The sequence below is a fragment of the Ranitomeya imitator genome, chromosome 1 (genome assembly GCF_032444005.1).
Source record: "Ranitomeya imitator isolate aRanImi1 chromosome 1, aRanImi1.pri, whole genome shotgun sequence".
Classification (NCBI taxonomy): domain Eukaryota; kingdom Metazoa; phylum Chordata; class Amphibia; order Anura; family Dendrobatidae; genus Ranitomeya; species Ranitomeya imitator.
In genome coordinates, this window is record NC_091282.1 from 899,113,586 (window position 1) to 899,136,342 (window position 22,757).

At 43.1% G+C, this 22,757-nt stretch overlaps 1 protein-coding gene across 1 annotated transcript in view; it reads left to right on the top strand.

The window, feature by feature from the left end:
• The window catches only part of CDS1 (CDP-diacylglycerol synthase 1), a 151,729-nt gene that overhangs the window by 91,239 nt on the left and 37,733 nt on the right, over positions 1–22,757 (top strand). Inside the window, exons 3-6 of the mRNA XM_069743262.1 lie at positions 8,030–8,126; positions 12,350–12,447; positions 16,864–17,003; positions 19,566–19,624. Of these exons, the coding sequence (XP_069599363.1) occupies positions 8,030–8,126; positions 12,350–12,447; positions 16,864–17,003; positions 19,566–19,624 (394 nt within the window). The remainder of the gene's footprint in view (positions 1–8,029; positions 8,127–12,349; positions 12,448–16,863; positions 17,004–19,565; positions 19,625–22,757) is intronic.

Sequence of the window (22,757 nt, forward strand, 5' to 3'; positions counted from 1 at the left end):
CTATCTATCTATCTATCTATCTATCTATCTATCTATCCCACATCTATCTATCTATCTATCTATCTATCTATCCCTATCTATCTATCTATCCCACATCTATCTATCTATCCCTATCTATCTATCTATCCCACATCTATCTATCTATCCCACATCTATCTATCTATCCCACATCTATCTATCTATCCCTATCTATCTATCTATCCCACATCTATCTATCTATCTATCTATCTATCTATCTATCTATCTATCTATCTATCTATCTATCTATCCCATATCTATCTATCTATCTATCTATCTATCTATATCTATCTATCTATCTATCTATCTATCTATCTATCTATCCCACATCTATCTATCTATCTATCTATCTATCTATCTATCTATCTATCTATCTATCTATCTATCTATCTATCTATCCCACATCTATCTATCTATCTATCCCACATCTATCTATCTATCCCACATCTATCTATCTATCCCACATCTATCTATCTATCCCACATCTATCTATCTATCCCTATCTATCTATCCCACATCTATCTATCTATCTATCTATCTATCTATCTATCTATCTATCTATCTATCTATCTATCCCACATCTATCTATCTATCTATCTATCTATCTATCTATCTATCTATCTATCTATCTATCCCACATCTATCCCACATCTATCTATCTATCCCTATCCATCTATCTATCTATCTATCCCACATCTATCTATCTATCTATCTATCTATCTATCTATCTATCTATCTATCCCACATCTATCTATCTATCTATCTATCTATCTATCTATCTATCTATCTATCTATCTATCGTACATACACACACAAACTTGCTAAAGTATTCATCCCCTTGACTTTTTACCTGTTTTGGACATTGCAACCTATCTTTAAATATTTTTGTAATCGATTTGTGTATAGGCATAAATTAATTGGGATCAAATAACTAAAAATGGCATGTACATATGTATTCACCCCTTTTGCGATGAAGCCCCTAAAAATTTCAGGTGCCAGCAATTCCTTCATAAGTTACAGTTAGTGAAAGGAAGTCAACGTGTGTGTCACAAGTGTCACAAGTGTCACATGTAGAGAATCTGGAAAGCTAGCACTCAATCAATATAGTTCACGGTGCCAGTGAACGGGACACTAAATCCCACAAGTCATAAAGTCAAAGTAATCACTGCACTCGTATAGTTTCAAGTTGCATATATCAAAAGTTTATTTGGCTTGGGTCAGTAGATAAATGCTTGGCGAATTTAACGTTTCGGCCAGCCCGTGGCCTTGCTCACAAAATCGCCTAATGGAAATCTGTTGTTTAAAGTAAGGATACCGTATGGCTGATGAGTCAGATAGGAGGACCCAAATGTGTAACCAAACTGATGTGGTATAAACGCTTGCCCGTGCATTACGGCTGTAATTCCAGCCGGAGGGTAAACAATTGCTGTCGTATATATACACTCAGGAGTACAGATCAGGCTGTGTAGATCATGTGCCTTCTGGACTATCCCAGGAAAAGCCGGGGAAGATAGTGCTGTCTCACATATGGAATCAGGGGCACAGATCAGGTGGTATAATCCCTGTATGGTTTGGTATGTCCCAGATGAAGTCAATGGTAATATCAATCTGTTCTCCTCGTTCCTGTGTGCAGAGCAAGCGTTGGTGGCCAGGTGGAGGGTGCCGACACAGACCTGTCCCACTGCCTTGACACAGGTCTGTGTCGGCACCCTCCACCTGGCCACCAACGCTTGCTCTGCACACAGGAACGAGGAGAACAGATTGATATTACCATTGACTTCATCTGGGACATACCAAACCATACAGGGATTATACCACCTGATCTGTGCCCCTGATTCCATATGTGAGACAGCACTATCTTCCCCGGCTTTTCCTGGGATAGTCCAGAAGGCAGATGATTTACACAGCCTGATCTGTACTCCTGAGTGTATATATACGACAGCAATTGTTTACCCTCCGGCTGGAATTACAGCCGTAGTGCACGGGCAAGCGTTTATACCACATCAGTTTGGTTACACATTTGGGTCCTCCTATCTGACTCATCAGCCATACGGTATCCTTACTTTAAACCAGGGGTCCCCAACTCCAATCCTCAAGGCCCACCAACAGGTCATGTTTTCAGGATTTCCTTTGCATTGCACAGGTGATGCAATTATTACCTGGGCAAGACTAAGGAAATCCTGAAAACATGACATGTTGGCGGGCCTTGAGGACTGGAGTTGGGGACCCCTGCTTTAAACAACAGATTTCCATTAGGCGATTTTGTGAGCAAGGCCACGGGCTGGCCGAAACGTTAAATTCGCCAAGCATTTATCTACTGACCCAAGCCAAATAAACTTTTGATATATGCAACTTGAAACTATACGAGTGCAGTGATTACTTTGACTTTATGACAAGTGTCACATGGTCTGTCACAAGAAAAAAGGAAAGAAAAAGCCAGCTCGCCGATCTTCAGAAGGTGCACCGAACCCCCGTCCTGATGAGATGATCCAATAATAAATGGGGGGAAAAAATGTCCCCGCTCTCCTTAATAAAATACTTGACTTTATTTCATGCGTTTAAAATACAAAAAGCCCCACGGACAACGCTCAGGAGGACATGAGCTACGCGTTTAGATCGCTGCTGCTATCTTTATCAAAAGCTTTGTCCTCCTGAGCGTTGTCCGTGGGGCTGTTTGTCTTTTAAATGCATGAAATAAAGTCAAGTATTTTATTAAGGAGAGCGGGGACATTTTTTTTTTCAGCCACATGGTCTGTCACTATATGCATACCTTTTCTGAAAGGCTGCAGAAGCTGCAACCAGTGCTGGCATCAGGGCAAGGGCAGGGGCCCGGAGCAGGCAGGGGGCCCACTCGTTGCCTGGGACAGTGGCACGCTATGGGCGCCCGGTGCCAGTGGGCCCCCCACCTGCTCCGGGCCCCGGTTCCACCGCTGCGGCATCTACTGCGTCCTCTGTGACGTTCAGTTCAGAGAGCGCAATGAAGTCACATCTGTGCGCCCTCTGCCTGAACAGTCACAGTGCAGAGAAATGGAAGACTGCGGCGCTGAGGAGTCTAGAGCCTAGCAGGAGAGGTATTTCTTTTCCTTTTTTTTTTTTTTTTTTTGGAGCACTTTATGGGGCCAATTACATATGGAGCCTATATGGGGCCTATTATATATGAAGCATCTTACGGGGCCAATTACTTATGGAGTATCTTATGGGGCCAATTACATATAGAGCAGTATATGTGGCCCATTATATATGAAACATCTTATTGGGCCAATTACATATGGAGCATCGTATGGGGCCAATTACATATGAAGAAATATATGGGGCCCATCATATACTGGAGCACTATATGGTGCCCATCATATACTGTATGGAGCATTATATGGGGCCCATTCTGTATGGAGCTCTATATGGGGCCCATCATATGCTGTATGGAGCATTATATGGGGCTCATTATACTGTATGGTGCCAAACTAGGGGCTCATTATTCTGAATGGAGCATTATATGGGGCTCATTCTACTGTATGGCACAATATGTGGGGCTCATTATTCTGTATGGAGCAATATATATATATATATATATATTACAGTATTCTGTATTGAGTACTGTGTGGTGCCCATAATACTGTATAGAGGACTATACTGTCTGGTTTCTGAGCTATTGTATTCTGTATTGAGTACTGTGTGGTGTCCATAATACTGTATAGAGGACTATACTGTCTGGTTTCTGAGCTATGTATTAAGTACTGTGTGGTGCCCATAATACTGTATAGAGGACTATACTGTCTGGTTTCTGAGCTATTGATACCACTCATGTATTATGTAAGAAGTAAGTGAAATCTTTGGCATTGTACTATGCCTATATTTCTCTGCCGTATCTGTGCATCATGAATTGTGGTATGTTGTAAAGGAGCCCACTGAGACTCTTTCGCCCTGGGCCCACGAAAACCTGGAGCCGGCCCTGGCTGCAACACCATTAAGCTAGAGACATCACTAACCAAACACCATGAAGACCAAGAAGCTCTCCAAACAATTCACGGTCAAAGTTGTTGAGAAGTATACATCTCTGTTTCATTTATTTAAATAAATAAATCAATCACAATCTTTGATGCTCCCTTGAGCACCATTGAATCTGTTCTAGTCAAATGAAAAAAACATGGTACCACAAAAACCTGAGGGCCGCCCACCCAAAGTCTCAGCCCAAACAAGGAGGGCATTAATCAGAGAGGCAACACAGCCCAAAGGTAACCCTGAAGGAGCTGCAGAGTTCCCAAGCAGGGATTGGGGTATCTGTCCATTCGACCAGAATAAGCCTTACACTTCATAGAGGTGGCCTTTATGGAAGAGTATACAGAAAAAAAGCCTTTACTTACACACACAAATTGCAAGCCTTGTTTTAAGTTTGCCAAAATACATGTGGGAGACTCCCCAGATGTGTGGAGGAAAGTGCTGTGATCAGATGAGACCAAAATTGAACTTTTTGGCCACAAAGGTGAACACTAGGTCTGGCACCAAACTGTTGTGAATTCTGCTTTTGGGCTCCCTCCGGTGGTTGTAGGTGGTAATGCAGTTGTCCCTGAGTTGCTGTCCTGGTCAGGTGTATCTGCTGATTGCAGCTCTGACTGGGGTATTTAGGTGTGCAGGATTCATTAGTCCTTGCCAGTTGTCCATGGTTCTGGGAGGTTTTGGATCTTTGTCTGGTTCCTCCTGCCTTGCTGCCATTTCAGCAAAGATAAGTGTCTGGTTTTTGTTTCTGTGGTACACATGCTGTGTGCTTAATAATTCTGTGCTATTCATTTGTTTTCTCTTGTCCAGCTTAGATTGTGTCAGTGTTTTCTCAGTCTTGCTGGATTCTCTGGAGTTGCAGATATACGCTCCACAACTTTAGTTAGATGGTGGAGTTTTTTGGTATTTTCTGCTGTGGATATTTTTGGAAGGGTTTTAATACTGACCGCTTAGTATCCTGTCCTATCCTTTCCTATTTTAGCTAGAGTGGCCTCTTTTGCTAAATCCTGTTTCCTGCCTGTGTGTGTCTTTTCCTCTACTACTCACAGTCAATATTTGTGGGGGGCTGCCTATCCTTTGGGGTTCTGCTCTGAGGCAAGGTAGAATTCCTATTTCCATCTATAGGGGTATTTAGTCCTCCGGCTGTGTCGAGGTGTCTAGGATTTGTTAGGCACACCCCACGGCTACTTCTAATTGCGGAGTTAAGTTCAGGATTTGCGGTCAGTATAGTTTCCACCAACTCCAGAGAAAGTTCCATGCGGCTCCAAGGTCACCGGATCATAACACCAACACTGCTCATCACCCCAAGAACACCATCCCTACAGTGAAACATGGTGGTGGCAGGATCATGCTGTGTGGATGTTGTTCGGCAGCATGGACAGGGAAAATGGTCGTAGTCGAAGGGAAGACAGATGCTGCGAAATATAGGGATATTCTTGAGTAAAATCTGTTTATCGGTCAGTGATTTGAGACTGGGATGAAGGTTCACATTAATATAAGACTGACTCAAAGCATACTCCTACAGCAACACTCGAATAGTTTAAGGGGAAACATGTAAATGTTTTGGAGTGGCCTAATCAAAGTCCAGACCTTAATCCATTTGAGAATCTGTGTTCATACTTGAAGATTGTCATTCACCAAAGGAAACCTTCTAAGGCTAGTTTCACACTAACGTTTTGCTGAGCTGCAGAAGGCTGCAGACTGCCTCTGTGAAGCCCCGCCCACTGCCGCACCTCCCCCGCTCAGCTCCGCCTACGTCCGCATGCGGCTTGCGTACCCATCTTTAGCATTAGGTACGCAGGTCGTGCGGATGTATGCGGATGCCTCTGCATGCGTCGTTTTGACGATGCCGAGAAAAAAAAATACCAATAAGCTGCGTTCACGCGGGTCTCCTCATCGTCAAAACGACGCATGCGGAGGCATCCGCACGACCTGCGTACCTAATTGTTAAAGATAGGTACGCAGGCTGCATTCGGACGTAGGTGGAGCCGAGTGGTGGAGGTGTGGCCGTGGGCGGGGCTTCACGGAGGAAGTCCACAGCTCAGCAAAACGCTAGTGTGAAACTAGCCTAACTTGAAGAAGCTGGAGCAGTTTTACCTTGAGGAATGATCAAAGATCCCAGTGGCAAGATGTGGAAAGCTCATAGAGACTTATCCAAAGTGACTTGCAGCTGTAATTGCTGCAAAAGGAGGCTCTACAAAGTACTAACTTTAGGGTGGTGAATAGTTATGCACACTGAAGTTTTCAGTTATTTTATCCTATTTGTTGTTTGGTTCACAAATAAAAGAAAACCAAATGTTCACAGTTGTAGGCATGTTCTTTACATGAACTGGTACAAACCCTTAAAATAAACAGTGAAATTTCAGGTTGTGAGGTAACAAAACACGAAAAATGCCAAGGATGGTGAATACTTTCGCAAGCCACTGTATATACCTAATTATTTTGTGGTTCTTTTATTTATTTTTTTGCTCATCGACTCTCTTAATGGGATTTGTAAACGTAAGGGCCCCTCTTAGGCTACTTTCACACATCAGTTTTTTGCCGCCAGGCACAATCCTGTGAATTTTGGAAAAAAAAAAAAAAAAACGGATCCGGCAAAATTTGCCGCTGGATCCGGTTTTTTCTCATAGACTTGTATTGGCACCGGATTGCGACCGATGGCCTCACGTTTCATCCGTTTTTTTGCCAGCTCCATCTAAAATTTGTCTTCCGGCGGCCGGAGAAAATAGACATAGGAACGTTTTTTCTGTCCGGCGAAAAAACCGCCAGCGATGGATCCGGCGAAAAACGTGAGGTGAAATGATCGAATCCGGCTACCAAATCCGTTTTTTTACACAAATCTATTCAAATCATGAACTCTTTCTTTCTCTCTCTCTCTCTCTCCTCCTCTCTTCTCAACTCTCTCCTCTCTTCTCTCTTAACTCTCCTCTCTCTCCTCTCTCTCTCTCTCCTTTATTCCCGGGTATTTAAAAAAAAAAAAAAAAAACAGATCCGGTGCATCAGTTTTCCACAATTTGCCCTGGATCAGTTTTTAAAAAATTCGCCGGATTGTACATGATGGCAAAAACCTGATGTGTGAAAGTAGCCTTTAGTAGGCTTTAGTCCTTGATGTCCTATTAATTCCTTATCATTTTTTATAAGTGTGTATCACATTAAATTAACATTTGTTTTTATTTATATTTTGTGAGGTTTCTGGAGTAATCTGTATGTTTCTCTGCTTCCTTTAAATTTTTACTCCAGTGGGCTGTAAAGGAAAGGGCTTGCTTGTGCCGCATGCTCCTTGCCTAGGTCACCAGCCAGACTGGGACTAAAGGGTGGTCGGTAATCTAGGCAACAAGCTTTACATATAAAAATTCTCGTCGTTCTCACGAATGGAGAGGTTTTTTTTTTAATTTAAAGGGACTGTCCACACAGAATGACTGTTCAAACCAAGTACAGGCTCTCGGTGCACCCTTGGTGTGGCTAAACATTTAAGTGCACCTTTCCACCTACTTATATTCCATCCATCTCTGCCCTTCTTTGCCTATATAAATCTGTTACTATCAATCAAAATATAGGGGAGGGGCAGAGATAGGGGGAAAACAAGTAGATGGAAAGGTGCACTTGAATGTTTGGCCACACCAAGGGTGCACTGAGCGCCTTTACTTTGTTTGTACTGGCGGTCCCTTTTCCATAAGGTTCAAATAGCAAATTGGCTAGGATTTGCAAGCAATTTGCAATTTTAACCGTTTATGAACTTGAGACAACCTTTTCCTTTAAAGGTTTGTCTTCTGTTGAGGATTCTTCTTAACCTATATGTCATGAATAGGGTATAACCATCTAGAAAGGCATCATACTCGTATCAAGAGTGAAGTTGTTGGGGATTCGTTACCTCTATGAACTGCAGAGGATTGCTTGATGTTCACTCCATCTTCTCTGCTATATTTTCATGTCCTTGGCAAAGCCTGTTGTAATTTGTATTCATTTGATCACAGACGATCACGCTAAAGTTGATTTATTACTATTTTATATATTTCAGATGGAAAAATTGGTGGATTCGAGGAATTTTTAGCTTAACCATGATTACTTTATTTTTTTTTCTCATCTACTTGGGACCTGCTATGCTGTTAGTTTTGGTAAGTTTTCCAGCATGTTTAGAGTTAAAACAAATTGTCCAAGATTAGAAAAAAAAGTTTTTTTGTTTTTTTTTCCATTCATTGGAATAAAGCTAAACTGACAATAGTGCCCTTTTAAATGAACCCAAAACTGACAATGCTGTGCTGAAATACTGCAAACACTTCTTATTTTATAGCTCTTTTGCCAAGGTTTACAGTTTGTCACATGTATAGAGCGATGCCACGCACGCCTAGCCGGCATGTGACCGCATGTATACAGATAGCATGCTTAAGGTCACGTAAATTCTCACTCCCACCTTTCCACACCAGAAAATCTGACAAAGTCAGTGTGCGCTGTGGGGATTTAGAAGTGTGCAGTCGCATAAAATGATTGCGTATTTTCATCAGAAGACAGGACAACCCCTTTATACAGGGTGGAGCGCGGTAATTTGCTGATTTGGGAATGAAATAAAAAAATTATGATCATTAGAAAAATTTATTTTATATTTTAATTATACTGAACAGTAATGGAATTTTTAAATTACATGGTTTTAAATAGTGTATCTGGCAAATGTCGACCTTCGCTATCCACACACTGCTGCATACGTTTTCTGAAGTTTTCATGAACTCTAACAAGCATGTCCACTGGTATTCTGCCAATTTCAGCTTCAATATTGTTCCTTAGGTCTTCCAAGGTGTTGGGACGGTTGATATACACCTTAGACTTAGACGCACCACACAGTGACGCGGTCCGAATGCAGAGGTCTCTCGTGAACTTCTCTGGGGTTTGTTTCACTCCAGTAACGCATATTTTGTTTGTTTACACACCCACTGAGGTGAAAATGTGCCTCATCAGAAAAAAACACAATTGCGTCACGGGGTATCGTTGCTAACATGTCTTCACAAGAGGTCCGCCGTGTCAAATAGTCCCATGCTGACAAATGTTGGACCACGCACATTTTATACGGGTGAAAATTCAGTTCATCATGAAGAATCCGGTGGAGAGAACGTCTTGAAATGCCAAGAGCGAATGATTGCTTCCGAGCAGAGCGTTTCGGAGATTGCAGTACTGCTGCTCTAACTCTCTCGATGTTTTGTGGTGTTGTAATCCTTCTCTCAGGTCCCCTTCGTACACATGACACATTCCCTGCTGTTCTGAATGCATTCACCCAATTTACAATTGATTGCCGTCCAGGAACACGTCCGCGTGGAGGAACAGCGAATTGTAAACGAAAAGCACGCTGCACTGCAATGATCGAGTGGGCATTTGAAAAATACGCTTCAACACAAAATGACCTCTCCTCACGTGTCCACTGCATGATGGCAACTGAAAGGCAGAGGAATACAAATCTCCCATCAGCCACTGTAAGCCACACCCACTCTCCCCTCTCTTCGACCGACAGTGCCGCCACAGCATGCAGTGCAAAAAAGCAAATTACCGCGCTCCACCCTGTATAAACAATCGGTATGCTACAGTTATGGACTGGGAGAGAAAACGTGGATATTTCCACTCTGCTGATAAGTAAAAACACTTTAGGATATGAAACTTCTTTCTAAAAGGCTAAAAAAAAACATCTTTATGGCAAATTATTAAAAAGACATATATACCGTATATAACCAATATCCTAATATATCAACAAGAAGAGGAGAAACAAGTACAGGAAGCAAAAGGGTGGGTACACCTGGGTAGTATAGCGTGTAATACATTGTATAGTCCATATGAAATCAATTCAATACAAATAAGCATCGTGCCAGAAAAAACAGTGTCCATACTGCAAATCAGAAGAGGTGCTAAGTAAAGCATGGATAAATACACAGTGACAATCCTGCATAGCACCAATCTATCTAGCAGCATATAGACCACACAAAGAGGATTAAAAGTAAAGGTAACATTATCTGCATTGTATGGAACCAGGGACCCACCACACCTGACTTGCGTAAATGCTTCGTCCAGGAGTGATCAGGGGTGAGTTTTTACTTTGTCGTGTATGTGAGGTCTATATGTGGTCTTTGCAGTTCGCTCACCATCCTGGTAGCTCTTCTTTGAACTTGCTACAGTTTTTCAATGTCTTTTTTTAAAATACAGTGCCCAGAACTGGACATAGTATTCCAGGTGAGGCCTGCTGCATCACACTGTTCACTCATGTGTAATCTGTGATCTATTACTGTACACAAGTCTTTTTCACACGTGCTGTTGCTTAGTTCTATTCCTCCCATTCTGTAGATGCAATTTTAATTTTTCTTGCCCATATGTAGAATTTTGGATTTCACCCTGTTACATACCATTCTATTAGTCGCAGCCCATTGTTCAAGCTTTTATCTAAATCTTTCTGAATCCGATTGTTCAATTACCTTGCATCTCAGTGGTCCAAGATAGCAAAACTATATGCTACAATAAATGTCAACTCACGAATCAACGTTATATGAACAATAGTCTATGTTTCTTGACTAACCAAAGAAAGACACAAACTCAAAAATCAACATAATGATAATAGTGTATGTCTCCTAGCCTACTGAATTTACATCTGGATAAATAAGGTTAAATGCTGTTTCATCACAGACCTTATTGTGCGATTCTGCGCCCCAGCTCCTGTATATATACAAGCAGTTGTTTGGTTGGTTACTACTTAACGAGGTTACTATTTAACCAGCATGGTGAGCGGACTGCAAAATATGGCCTAGAAGGCTAACAGAAGTGTTGAAGGATCATTATTATTCTCATTTGCACGAGAAGCAATGGAATGAAACTGAAAGATTAGATATTGGCAAAAACTTTAACACAGAGGGTGGTCATTGAGTGGAACAGGCTGCCATGAGAAGTGGTGAGTTCTCCTTCAATGGAAGTCTTCACACAGAGGCTGGACAGACAACTGTCTGAGATGATTTAGTTTTAGATGATTTAGATTGCATTGAGCAGGGGGTTGGACACAATGATTCTTGAGGTCCCTTCCATCTCTAACATTCTATGATTCTATGCATCTGTCTGAGATGGTTTAGTGAATCCTTCAAACTCTTAACATTCTATGATTCTATGATCTCATGCCTGTTTTAGTAAATAGTGTAGCAATTCTAGATTGTATTGAATCCTGTGTTATGTCAATCCTTTGTGGTTCCTATTAGAAATTTATGAATGAGTTGACAACCAGGTGTTAACATTGCTTTTGTCAAAGGGGTGTGTCTACACAGTGTGACACTTCCAACACTGATTGGACAGTGGCAGACTTTTGAGACGCACCCCTTACTGGTATTTTCTAAACTGACATGTCGGGAGAGTTGACTGGTTCCTTTTAGAAAAAGGTTCTGCTGTGCCTTTATTATGTAGATGTTACCCATGACCTATAGAAATATGGCACTGTCATATGCACGTGGTAGTCGTAATGGTTGTTTTCCCTCTTAACATAGACAGAAATGCTGAACTTGGACCTTCATGTTATCAAAGGTTGTATAAAACAGCTTGGTCTTTGTATTACATTACGAGTCTTAATTGCGTTCTCATTGAGAAGGCAAAGTCCGCTCGTGTTCCTGTCTTGATTTCTATTGGAAATTGTATGATAAATGCTCTCAACGGGATTTCTCTTGTTCTTTTATAATAGTATGCATTACTTAAAGGGGTTTTCACATTTGAATATTTCAGTATGATATTGTACTTGTGAGGGAAACTCTTCTGAAAAGTACACAGAATAGTCAAAAAAGTTTTTTTCACACATGGAGCGTGAAAGGGAAGTCCAGTTCGTGCTGCCTATTTTCATGTTGGTGGTCCTCCAAAGCTGAGGTGTGAAAAACACTAGGCTCCAGCTAATAGCAGTTGGGGAAGGCCGATATGGCCTAAAAAAATATATATATATTTTTTAAATGTATAATTTTCCTTGATTTATAGTCTTGATTTTTTTTTTGTTAAATTTAGGTCAAACATTTTTAAAGAAAAAAAACAAAACAAAATGGGCTCCGACTCTGTGCTCTAATTTTTTACTCTGTTCTTCGGAAACTGATGTTACATCAGAGCTGCCAGCTAGTGTGCTCGGTGCTCCCCTAGTGTGACTGAGCCGCTCAGTGCACCATTCCACCCAATGGTTTTGCATGCCCCTCACCCTTCACTGGTGGTTGACGGCAGTAGTGTACGTGGAGCGAGAACTGGTTGCAGAGAAAGCTCAGCCAGTGCTATCAATCACCAGTGGGGGAAATGGGGGCAAGATAAACCCCTCCTCAGGCTTTCCGTACTATCCGGTGATCTTTGTTTGTTTCAGGTGTCTGCAATCCAAGTGAAGTGCTTCCATGAAATAATATCCATTGGCCACAGATTCTACAAGTCTTACGATCTGCCATGGTTCAGGACTCTTAGTTGGTAGGTGTAAATGTTACCTTTCCATTGTGAGTTCTAAAAGAAGTATTTGTAAAGCTGATAGAAACTCCGCATCTAGGTTTTATCCATGCATGTAAGAGAAAAATAAAAGCATCAAAGTAACACAAGAAAAAAAAATATAAAAGCAGCAAATGATGAACTAGAAAGAAAGCACTGGAAGCTTCTCCACAATTCAGAAAACACATTGAGAGACAAAACGTAATGTAAAAAATGAGACGTTCTCTTACGGAAATGCCATATCTGTGAGTATATATTTCACATGATCCTTCTGCGAGATCCAAAACAAGTGTGTAGTGTCCCCTTCTGCAGTCACCGCGCCTGATGGCATGGGGTGATAGAATCCCTCTCTTTATGGGTTCCCAAATATATTGGACTTCCACTTGCAATTCATGTATGGTTCACCCTGGCAATAAAGAGTGATCCAGCACTTAGGTTGTGTGCAAACGTTCAGGATTTTTAGTGTTTTTTCGGCCATTTTCCACCCCCAAAAATACAAAAAAAAACGCTTACATAAGCATCCCATCATTTTTAATGCATTCCGCATTTTTGGTGCACATGCATTTTTTCCCGCGGTGGAATCGCATTCCGGAAAAAAACGCAGCATGTTCATTTTTTTGTGCGGAATCGCAGGGATTCTTCACACATAGGAATGCATTGATCCGCTTACTTCCGCATGGGGGATAATTACTTTTGGTCCCTTTAAAAACAGGGTGGCACATGTTAAGGAGCTGAAACTCCTAAACCCTTCATCCAATTTAATATGGATACCCTCAAATGAAAGCTGAAAGTCTGAACTTCAACTGCATCTGAATTGTTTTGTTTAAAATTCATTGTGGTAATGTCTATAACCAAAATTAGAAAAATGTTATCTGTCCAAATATATATGGACCTAACTGTATGTATCATTACTGGGCTGCTAGCTGCAGATTTAGTAGTTCTCTGAAAGCTTAGCTCCATATAACCCAGCCCACACTACTGATTGACATCTTTCTGTGCACACTGTGCATAGGCAGAAAGCTGCCAATCAGTCATATGAGCTAACTTATACAGAGCTCATGAGTATGGAGGGCTACATGGCAGTAGATTTTCTAGTCTTCTAGTGATAATCTCCTGCTGCTAAAACAGTAATTGTATCAAAACTAAAGCAAGCAGCTCAGTAAATAACACAACTGGAATCGGGGTCTCTGTCTCTTAATTATGCTGCTCTCAGATAAGGTGAAAAAACTGGTGACAAGTACCCTTTAAACCCTAAGTGCTGGATCGCTCCTTTATTGGATCTGAGCAGCCATGGACTGGCTCCTCACCGTGCACGGGGTAATGTACAATGGAGCCTTTCTATGGCTTTTAGTGTGCTAAGCAATTCCACGTATTTCTAAGTAACCCTGTGAATATGCATTAGATATCTCCGATGATACAAAACCTATAATGTAGACTCTTGTAGTAACAGGTTCTCCTAGTTATCAACTTAGTAATGGAGAATGGCAATGGGTGTGAGTCAAATCCACACCCATTTAGAGATCACAGCAATGTTAGATTCATGTTTTTTCTTTCTTTTTCTTTTTTTTTTTTTTAAAGATTCTGACCACTTTGTGTAGTATCACCATTTCCTACTAACATTTCCTCATCTCTGTAGCCCTTATACAGTATTAAAGTGTCAGGCTTGAGATTATTGTCCCTAAATGAAGCAAGAAGTGGTTTTACCCTCTAGGTGTAATTAAAATGAATATCCGCAACATTTCATTCATGAGATTAGTCTTGGAAGTCTGCATTTCCGCTAGAGAGTTGGCATGTTCCTTCAGGTTCTCTCCTTTCACTTCAGGTTGAATTAGGCCAGAACACAGTGTGACTTCGACAGAATGCTAACACACAGCACGAAAAATCCTCGAATTGTTGTGCTGCCAGGGTGTAGTGAGCAAACACTACAATTGGCGCAGGTCGTCACCGAAAGAGAAAGATGTGTCCTAAGATTAAGGGGCATTTTCTTGTTGTCTGTGCCCCTACTTCTCGTTGTTGCCTTACAACGAGTTATTTGGTGGCTGAGGGGAGCAGTTTAATGGTCAAGATGAGTAAAATAAAAACTACAAAAGGTAAAAAGTGCATGCAATGTTTCAGCCACATGGGGCCTTTTTGATGTGAAATGTAGTAGGAAGTGTGCATTTGGTTACTACATTTGGCTGAAAAAAGCCCTGAGTGGCTGAAACGTTGATGCACTTTTTACCTTTTGTATGCCGTAACCAATAAAAAGATTCCTTGGAGGAGAACCTCTAGTGCCTTTGACATTTTTTGATTTTGAATGATCTGGCAATATTGTGGGGAGCTGCACCAAGACTTCATGGAGTGGTCCATAGGAGTAGACATTCTTCAAACCTGGGTAAAGATGATTAACCTGATACAGGTGAAATTGGAATACCATGATATGTACGGTATTATTAGAAATTCATTATATCCTGATATTTTAGCTCCATAAACCAAAATAACGTTGTGCCAGAAGGAGTGATGGCACAGATAAGATGCCATGTTGACCACATGAGGTCTAGAGAGCAAGATGCTGGCAGATAATGCTTCCACTATTCTTCCGTGGGATGTGGAATCCACCTGAGAGCACCACAAAACAAGGAGCGTCCATTTTTAGCCTGGGACAGCCACAATTTGTTAGAGATTTGTGTATGAAACATTAAGGAGAGTGACGAGCCTAGCCTGGCATGTCACAGTGAGGAGACGTATATGCCATGCATGCTTCTCTGGAAAGTTAAATATGCAAATTGCCTCTTCAGAGAGGAAGAGGACTTGAACTTGGCCTATAAGTCTCCTCACTCTGACATGCCAGGCCTGGCTTGTCACTGTCTCACACAGCCAAATCATATCTCGTATTTTACACTGACAAAGGACAAGGCCCAAAATGTCATGTCTGCCAAATTGAGATTCTGATTTGGCTTTTATCTTAAGTCATTTGGCAAGGCTTGTTAAATGGTCAATATTGTCACCAGATTTTTACTATGTAATCTGAGAAAAACACAAAGGTATGAGCTAGGATATAAATTGGTGTGCATGCAGTATGTAAGCGCACGTTCACATTAGCCACTAAACAGAAAAAAAAAAAAGATAGAAACATAATAATTAGATACCCTGCAGTAAATAAATAGAAAGCATAGTGCATGAAAATAAGAGAAAGTACTTAGTTAACATGTTTTTTGCCGCCTTGTCACGGCAACCATAATTGGGACATTCCTAACTCTAATAACAAAAACCTTACTATTTGTCAAGTGACTTGTGTAGTTAAGGGCTAAGATGGACTGAGCCCAACTAGTGGACACACAGCCAAGGGAGACCACATCAATAATACCCAGCTCAAGAGAAAGGCAGGCCACACCTTTATATGCACATGATGCAGACAGACAGAAAAAAGCCCACTTTTATATGGGTTTATATCCATCATGTGCATATAAAGGTGTTGCCTTTCTTTTGAGCTGGAATGGCTTCTACAAATGGATAATGATCCTAAACGCAAGTCAAAATCACCACAATAAACTACCTCAAAAGGCGCAAGCTGAAGGTTTTACCATGGCCCTCATGGTCCCCTGATCTGAATATCATTGAAAATCTGTTTATAGACCTCAAAATAGCAATGCATGTAAGATGACCCAGAAATCTCGCAGAACTGGAAGAATGGATGAAAATCCCTCAAACAAGAATTGAAAGAATCTTTGCCTGCTGCAAAAAGTGTTTACAAGTGATACTTTCAAAAGGGGGTGCTACTTGGTACTAACCATGCAGGATGCCCAAACTTTTGCATCGGCCAGTTTTCCTTTTAGTAATTTTTTAAAATGTGAAAGATTAAAATATTTTCTTTTGCCTAAAATGCATATTTCAGTTGATATCCTGACTTTCTGTAGCTTTTGGCACCTTTCTTGCTTCATGCGTTCAATACTTTTTCCCTGTGTCATTTCTCATTATTACACATAACTTAATTTCTGGACATCTGTGATTAGATTAGACTAATGATGAGAGCAAATGCTCATTACTCGCTTTTGCCAAGGTTGCTCGGGTATGCACCCAGTATCTCGGTTCTTGAGTGACATGTTTGAGTGCCCGAGGCCACATGTTTTGCGACTCTTATCCACAAAACATGCAGGGATTGCCCTTGTTTATCAAGCAATTCCCGCATGTTTTCTACCCGTGATACTGCCTACCGGAGCACCCTCGGCTAACTAGAGTTACGAGCATTTGCGCTCATCGCTATTTCTTACAAACATGTGGTTAGAATTTCATGTCCCTTTAGAAATACACTTGGGAAATGGGTGACATATTCAATACTTATGTCACTTGCTGTATGTCCACAGTAAAATTACGAAGTATGACCACTGTCAGATTGTAAATTCTTCATGTCCTTTATTTCAGGTACTTTCTTCTATGCGTTAACTATTTTTTCTATGGGGAGACTTTGGCGGACTATTTTGCAACATTTGTACAAAGGGAAGAATCTCTCCAATTCCTCATCCGCTATCATCGCTTTATATCGTTTGCACTCTATGTCGTGGGTGAGTAGCCATTATGTGCTACATTACCACGTTGTGTGATCCCGTGTGGATAGAGCGCTTATACAACATTCACCCCATCACAGCCCCCTTGTACAACATCCACCCCATCACAGCCCCCTTGTACAACATCCACCCCATCACAGCCCCCTTGTACAACATCCACCCCATCACAGCCCCCTTCCTGGAGCGCTTGTACAACATCTGCCCCATCACAACCCCCTTGTACAACATCCACCCCATCACAGCCCCCTGCCTGGAGCACTTGTACAACATCCACCACATCACAGCCCCCTGCCTGGAGCGCTTGTACAACATCCACCATATCACAGCCCCCTGCAGTGAGTACTTGTACAACATCCACCACCCACCCCATCACAGCCCCCTTGTACAACATCCACCCCATCACTGCCCCCTGCCTGGAGCACTTGTACAACATCCACCACATCACAGCCCCCTGCAGTGAGTACTTGTACAACATCCACCACCCACCCCATCACAGCCCCCTTGTACAACATCCACCCCATCACTGCCCCCTGCCTGGAGCACTTGTACAACATCCACCATATTACAGCCCCCTGCAGTGAGTACTTGTACAACATCCACCATCCACCCCATCACAGCCCCCTGCCTGGAGCGCTTGTACAACATCTGCCCCATCACAGCCCCCTTGTACAACATCCACCCCATCACAGCCCCCTGCCTGGAGCACTTGTACAACATCCACCACATCACAGCCCCCTGCCTGGAGCGCTTGTACAACATCCACCATATCACAGCCCCCTGCAGTGAGTACTTGTACAACATCCACCACCCACCCCATCACAGCCCCCTTGTACAACATCCACCCCATCACTGCCCCCTGCCTGGAGCACTTGTACAACATCCACCATATTACAGCCCCCTGCAGTGAGTACTTGTACAACATCCACCATCCACCCCATCACAGCCCCCTGCCTGGAGCGCTTGTACAACATCTGCCCCATCACAGCCCCCTTGTACAACATCCACCACATCACAGCCCCCTGCAGTGAGTACTTGTACAACATCCACCACCCACCCCATCACAGCCCCCTTGTACAACATCCACCCCATCACAGCCCCCTGCAGTGAGTGCTTGTACAACATCTACCACATCACAGCCCCCTGTAGTGAGTGCTTGTATAACATCCACCCCATCACAGCCCCCTGCAGTGAGTGCTTGTACAACATCCACCCCATCACTGCCCCCTGCCTGGAGCACTTGTACAACATCCACCACATCACTGCCCCCTGCCTGGAGCACTTGTACAACATCCACCCCATCACAGCCCCCTGCAGTGAGTGCTTGTACAACATCTACCCCATCACAGCCCCCTGCAGTGAGTGCTTGTACAACATCCGCCCCATCACAACCCCCTTGTACAACATCCACCCCATCACAGCCCCCTTGTACAACATCCACCCCATCACAGCCCCCTGCCTGGAGCACTTGTACAACATCCACCACATCACAGCCCCCTGCCTGGAGCGCTTGTACAACATCCACCATATCACAGCCCCCTGCAGTGAGTACTTGTACAACATCCACCACCCACCCCATCACAGCCCCCTTGTACAACATCCACCCCATCACTGCCCCCTGCCTGGAGCACTTGTACAACATCCACCACATCACAGCCCCCTGCAGTGAGTACTTGTACAACATCCACCACCCACCCCATCACAGCCCCCTTGTACAACATCCACCCCATCACAGCCCCCTGCAGTGAGTGCTTGTACAACATCTACCACATCACAGCCCCCTGTAGTGAGTGCTTGTACAACATCCACCCCATCACAGCCCCCTGCAGTGAGCGCTTGTACAACATCCACCCCATCACAGCCCCCTGCAGTGAGTGCTTGTACAACATCCACCACGCACCCCATCACAGCTCCCTTGTACAACATCCACCCCATCACAGCCCCCTGCAGTGAGTGCTTGTACAACATCCGCCCCATCACAACCCCCTTGTACAACATCCACCCCATCACTGCCCCCTGCCTGGAGCGCTTGAACAACATCCACCACATCGCAGCCCCCTGCAGTGAGTGCTTGTACAACATCCACCCCATCACAGCCCCCTGCAGTGAGTGCTTGTACAACATCCACCCCATCACAGACCCCTGCAGTGAGTGCTTGTACAACATCCACCCCATCACAGACCCCTTGCACAACATCCACCCCATCACAGCCCCCTGCAGTGAGTGCCTGTATAACATCTATCACATCACAGCCCCCTGCAGTGAGCGCTTGTACAGCATCCACCCCATCACAGGCCCCTGCAGTGAGCGCTTGTACAACATCCACCCCATCACAGCCCCCTGCAGTGAGCGCTTGTACAACATCCACCCCATCACAGCCCCCTGCAGTGAGTGCTTGTACAACATCCACCACATCAGTCCCCTGCAGTGAGCGCTTGTATGCATCCACCACATCACGTGTTCGTTTATATTAAGTAGCCCCTTACCTTTTAGCTGTTTGCTTTAAGTGAATATTCAAATATATTTAACCCTTGGTTTTTTCCTCTTTTTTTTGTCACGTAGGTTTCTGCATGTTTGTATTGAGCCTAGTGAAGAAGCAATACCGCCTCCAGTTCTACATGGTTGGTATCAATTCCTCTGTGCAGAAGCTAATGATATCCCTTGCCATGTCTTGGCATGATAAGCCTCGTGTGCACAGGTCTGCATTTGTTCATTTAATCCAGGGATATTAACATGTGAAGCTCAACTCCATCCAAAGCATGAAAAATAACAATTAAAGCAGAGCTGACTATTCCTGTACTTCTCACATATCGTCACTGCAGTCCATAAGGACGAGTCCTCGGCTGCTGTATGCAGGATACTTGTACCGGATTAGCTGTGCTGTGCCTGGCTTCAAGGTAAAAGCAGTCAACTGGCCAGCTTCAGGGCAGCGCTTACCAACTCTGTAGGAAAGAGCTTGTAAGCCCTGCATTCCTTGGGCCGGCCATCTCTGAATACCTGAAGACACAAAAGAGAATAGTAAAACCAAAAACACTCAGTTTGAAAAAATGTTGCAGTAATCCGCAAGTGCTAGTGAAAGATGTAAAAAACAGGGTATTTGGTTGATACGTTTTTTGCAAAAAATGTATACTAAGCTGCTCTACCAATCTTCACGGTATACCCTTATCAGAGCAGTCCTAACTAATGTATGCAATCCCTATCTGATGTATTTAAAAACCTGATCATCTGTATATAACCTGTGTGAACAGGGTTCAGAGAGGAAAAATCCATGTGTGCATACAGGGTAGAACAGCTTTTGTGCAGATAGCCCAAGAGGAGTGGTGGAACTCCCCAGTCTTGTAGACACAAGAGAACAATTATGGAAACAGGAACACATGGGCTACTTGCACAGTGAACAAGTCTGTATGATCATGTTCACACACCACCAAGAAACCTGAAGACACAAAAGAGAATAGTAATGTGTTCCTGTTTCCATCTCTGAATACCTGTAGAAGTGGCAAGTAACCTGGGCAATAAGCAGTAAGCTATAGAATTAAGAAGCCCTAAGAATGGAGAGTACTTTTAATAAGAAATACATTGCAAAGTTGTTTGTTTTTACACACACTTAGCAATTTTACTCTTTATGATGATGAGACGACCCCTTCAAATGACTTTGTCAGAACAAAGGATTTTGCATATGTATCTCTATATTAGCAGTTTTAAGCAGTCATGGTATGTACACAAGTACCAAAACCTAGAATAAAAACAATGAACTAATACCCTGCAGTGAGTAAATAATAGTAATAGTACATGGAGATAGCATAGAGTACTTAATTAACACGATTTTGATAAAAAAAAAACATAAAAGCCATCCCGCCGTGACAAGGTGTACTCGTATCGTCCCTGCCTATGTGACAGTAGGCATCTAAACAGACTGGGGCAGAGCTGGACCCTGACCTGACTGTCATACCTGCCCGTGGAGAGCTATGGAGACAAAATGCACAGCCTAAAAGGGCTAAAATGTATGAAAGAAAGGCGTAAAAAGGCACATATTTTATGCATTGGTTTTTTTTTTTTTCTACCAACAGGTTTTGGGTGTATAAAAACCGCATCAAAAATGCTGTGTGTGAACCTACCCATAGGCAAGTTGACAGGTTTGCTTCGGGCTAGGGTCACACAAGTGTATTTTCTCTCATCTGAGGAATTTGGTGCGATTATGCTCATCACACTCTGATTGGAGTATCTGCACAGTGTGATCCAATTTTTTCAGATGAGGAAAAAATGGGGAAAAACACATTTCTCCATCTCCTATGTTCTGTTGGTCCCTGAAGATCGGACTGTGCTCAGATGTCATCAGAGTACGATTCGTTTTTTTTTTTTTTTTTGACCAACCATTGACCATTGGACATGTGCATGGTCCTACAGTCTAAAATTTGTCCAAGTGTGATCTGACGTTTTGCCGGACTGCACACAGCCATGTGTACTTAGGGTGCTATTTGTATGGCTGCAGTAGCCTGGCGGTGTGACGTGGCTGGGTGTTTGTGCAGGCTGGTGCAGCTCTTCGGAGTATTCCCCCTGGTAATACAACATGCATATTTATAAGGAGAGATGGCGGATAGCTTTCCTCCCTGTTTACATGAGGAGATATTTCTGGGAACTGGCAAGTGACGCCTCACATGCTTCTCCCATTGTTTACAACACCACGCTGAACTCTACCATGTGCTGCTAGTTAAGGAGACTCTGGGTGCGGACACACGCTGAGGCCATGTACTGAATACCTCTGTGTGGAAAAGATTGTTCTTTACTACACATCAGAAAAAAGGTTTTGCCAGCCTGACAGAAACGAAAGTGATTATTTTCGAGCATTTATCTGGTAATTAGGGGCATATAAATTCCTGAAAGAGGACCTGCCTTGTTCCGCCCAAACTGACCGAATCACAGGCGGGCTACAGCTACACGATTGCAATCAGTTACGTCTCTCAGAAACGCAGAGGCGAAATTCCTCCGATGTCGTCCCCGGCTGAATTTCCCGCCCGCTCTAGGGGATTAACAAATATCTCTCACTGTGTAGACACATGGGAGAGACCCGTCAGTCACCTGGAGCACAGCCGCCTCGTCAAACTGTGTTTGTGTTGAAACGCTGGAGCATTTCTGAAAGGAACATACCTGGCTGCAGTCGTACATTAGGCTCCGAGTCATGCTGCTCGTGGTTTGGGCACCAAAAATCGAGTAACAGGTTCCCTGGCAGTTGAAAGCCATGGTGAAGGTCAAACTATCCAGCGGTGCCCACTGCTCTCTGTGCTTTCCTCAGGAGGTAAATGGGAAGTCCAGAATTTGTGTAGTGCACCACATGGCCTGCTGCGTGTAAATTGCGTGTAAATTGTGTTCGTATTCGTGTATGTGCTCACTATTTCCTGTATTTCCCATTTCCGTTTGCCGACATTAAAGGGTTTGTGACAAGTTTGGAAATGATTCCCTAACCATTTGCTGGGACCCTCACTGATCCTGGGAACTGGGCTGTGAAGAGTCCCGTCTGAATGTAGTTGCATTCGTGCACGCACACGTTCGCCCTATTCAATTTGTATGGGACTGCTGTAGATATCAGAGTGCAGTTACTCCCTATATAATGAATAGGGGATGATTACCAAACTTGGTACAAACCTTTTAAATAAAAATTCCCCTTTCTGCTGCCTCTTCATGCGAATTCCTCATTTTTTAGTAACCTTTATTGTCCCTTTCAGAGGATATCTAAATGCTGGTCATGTGATGGACACA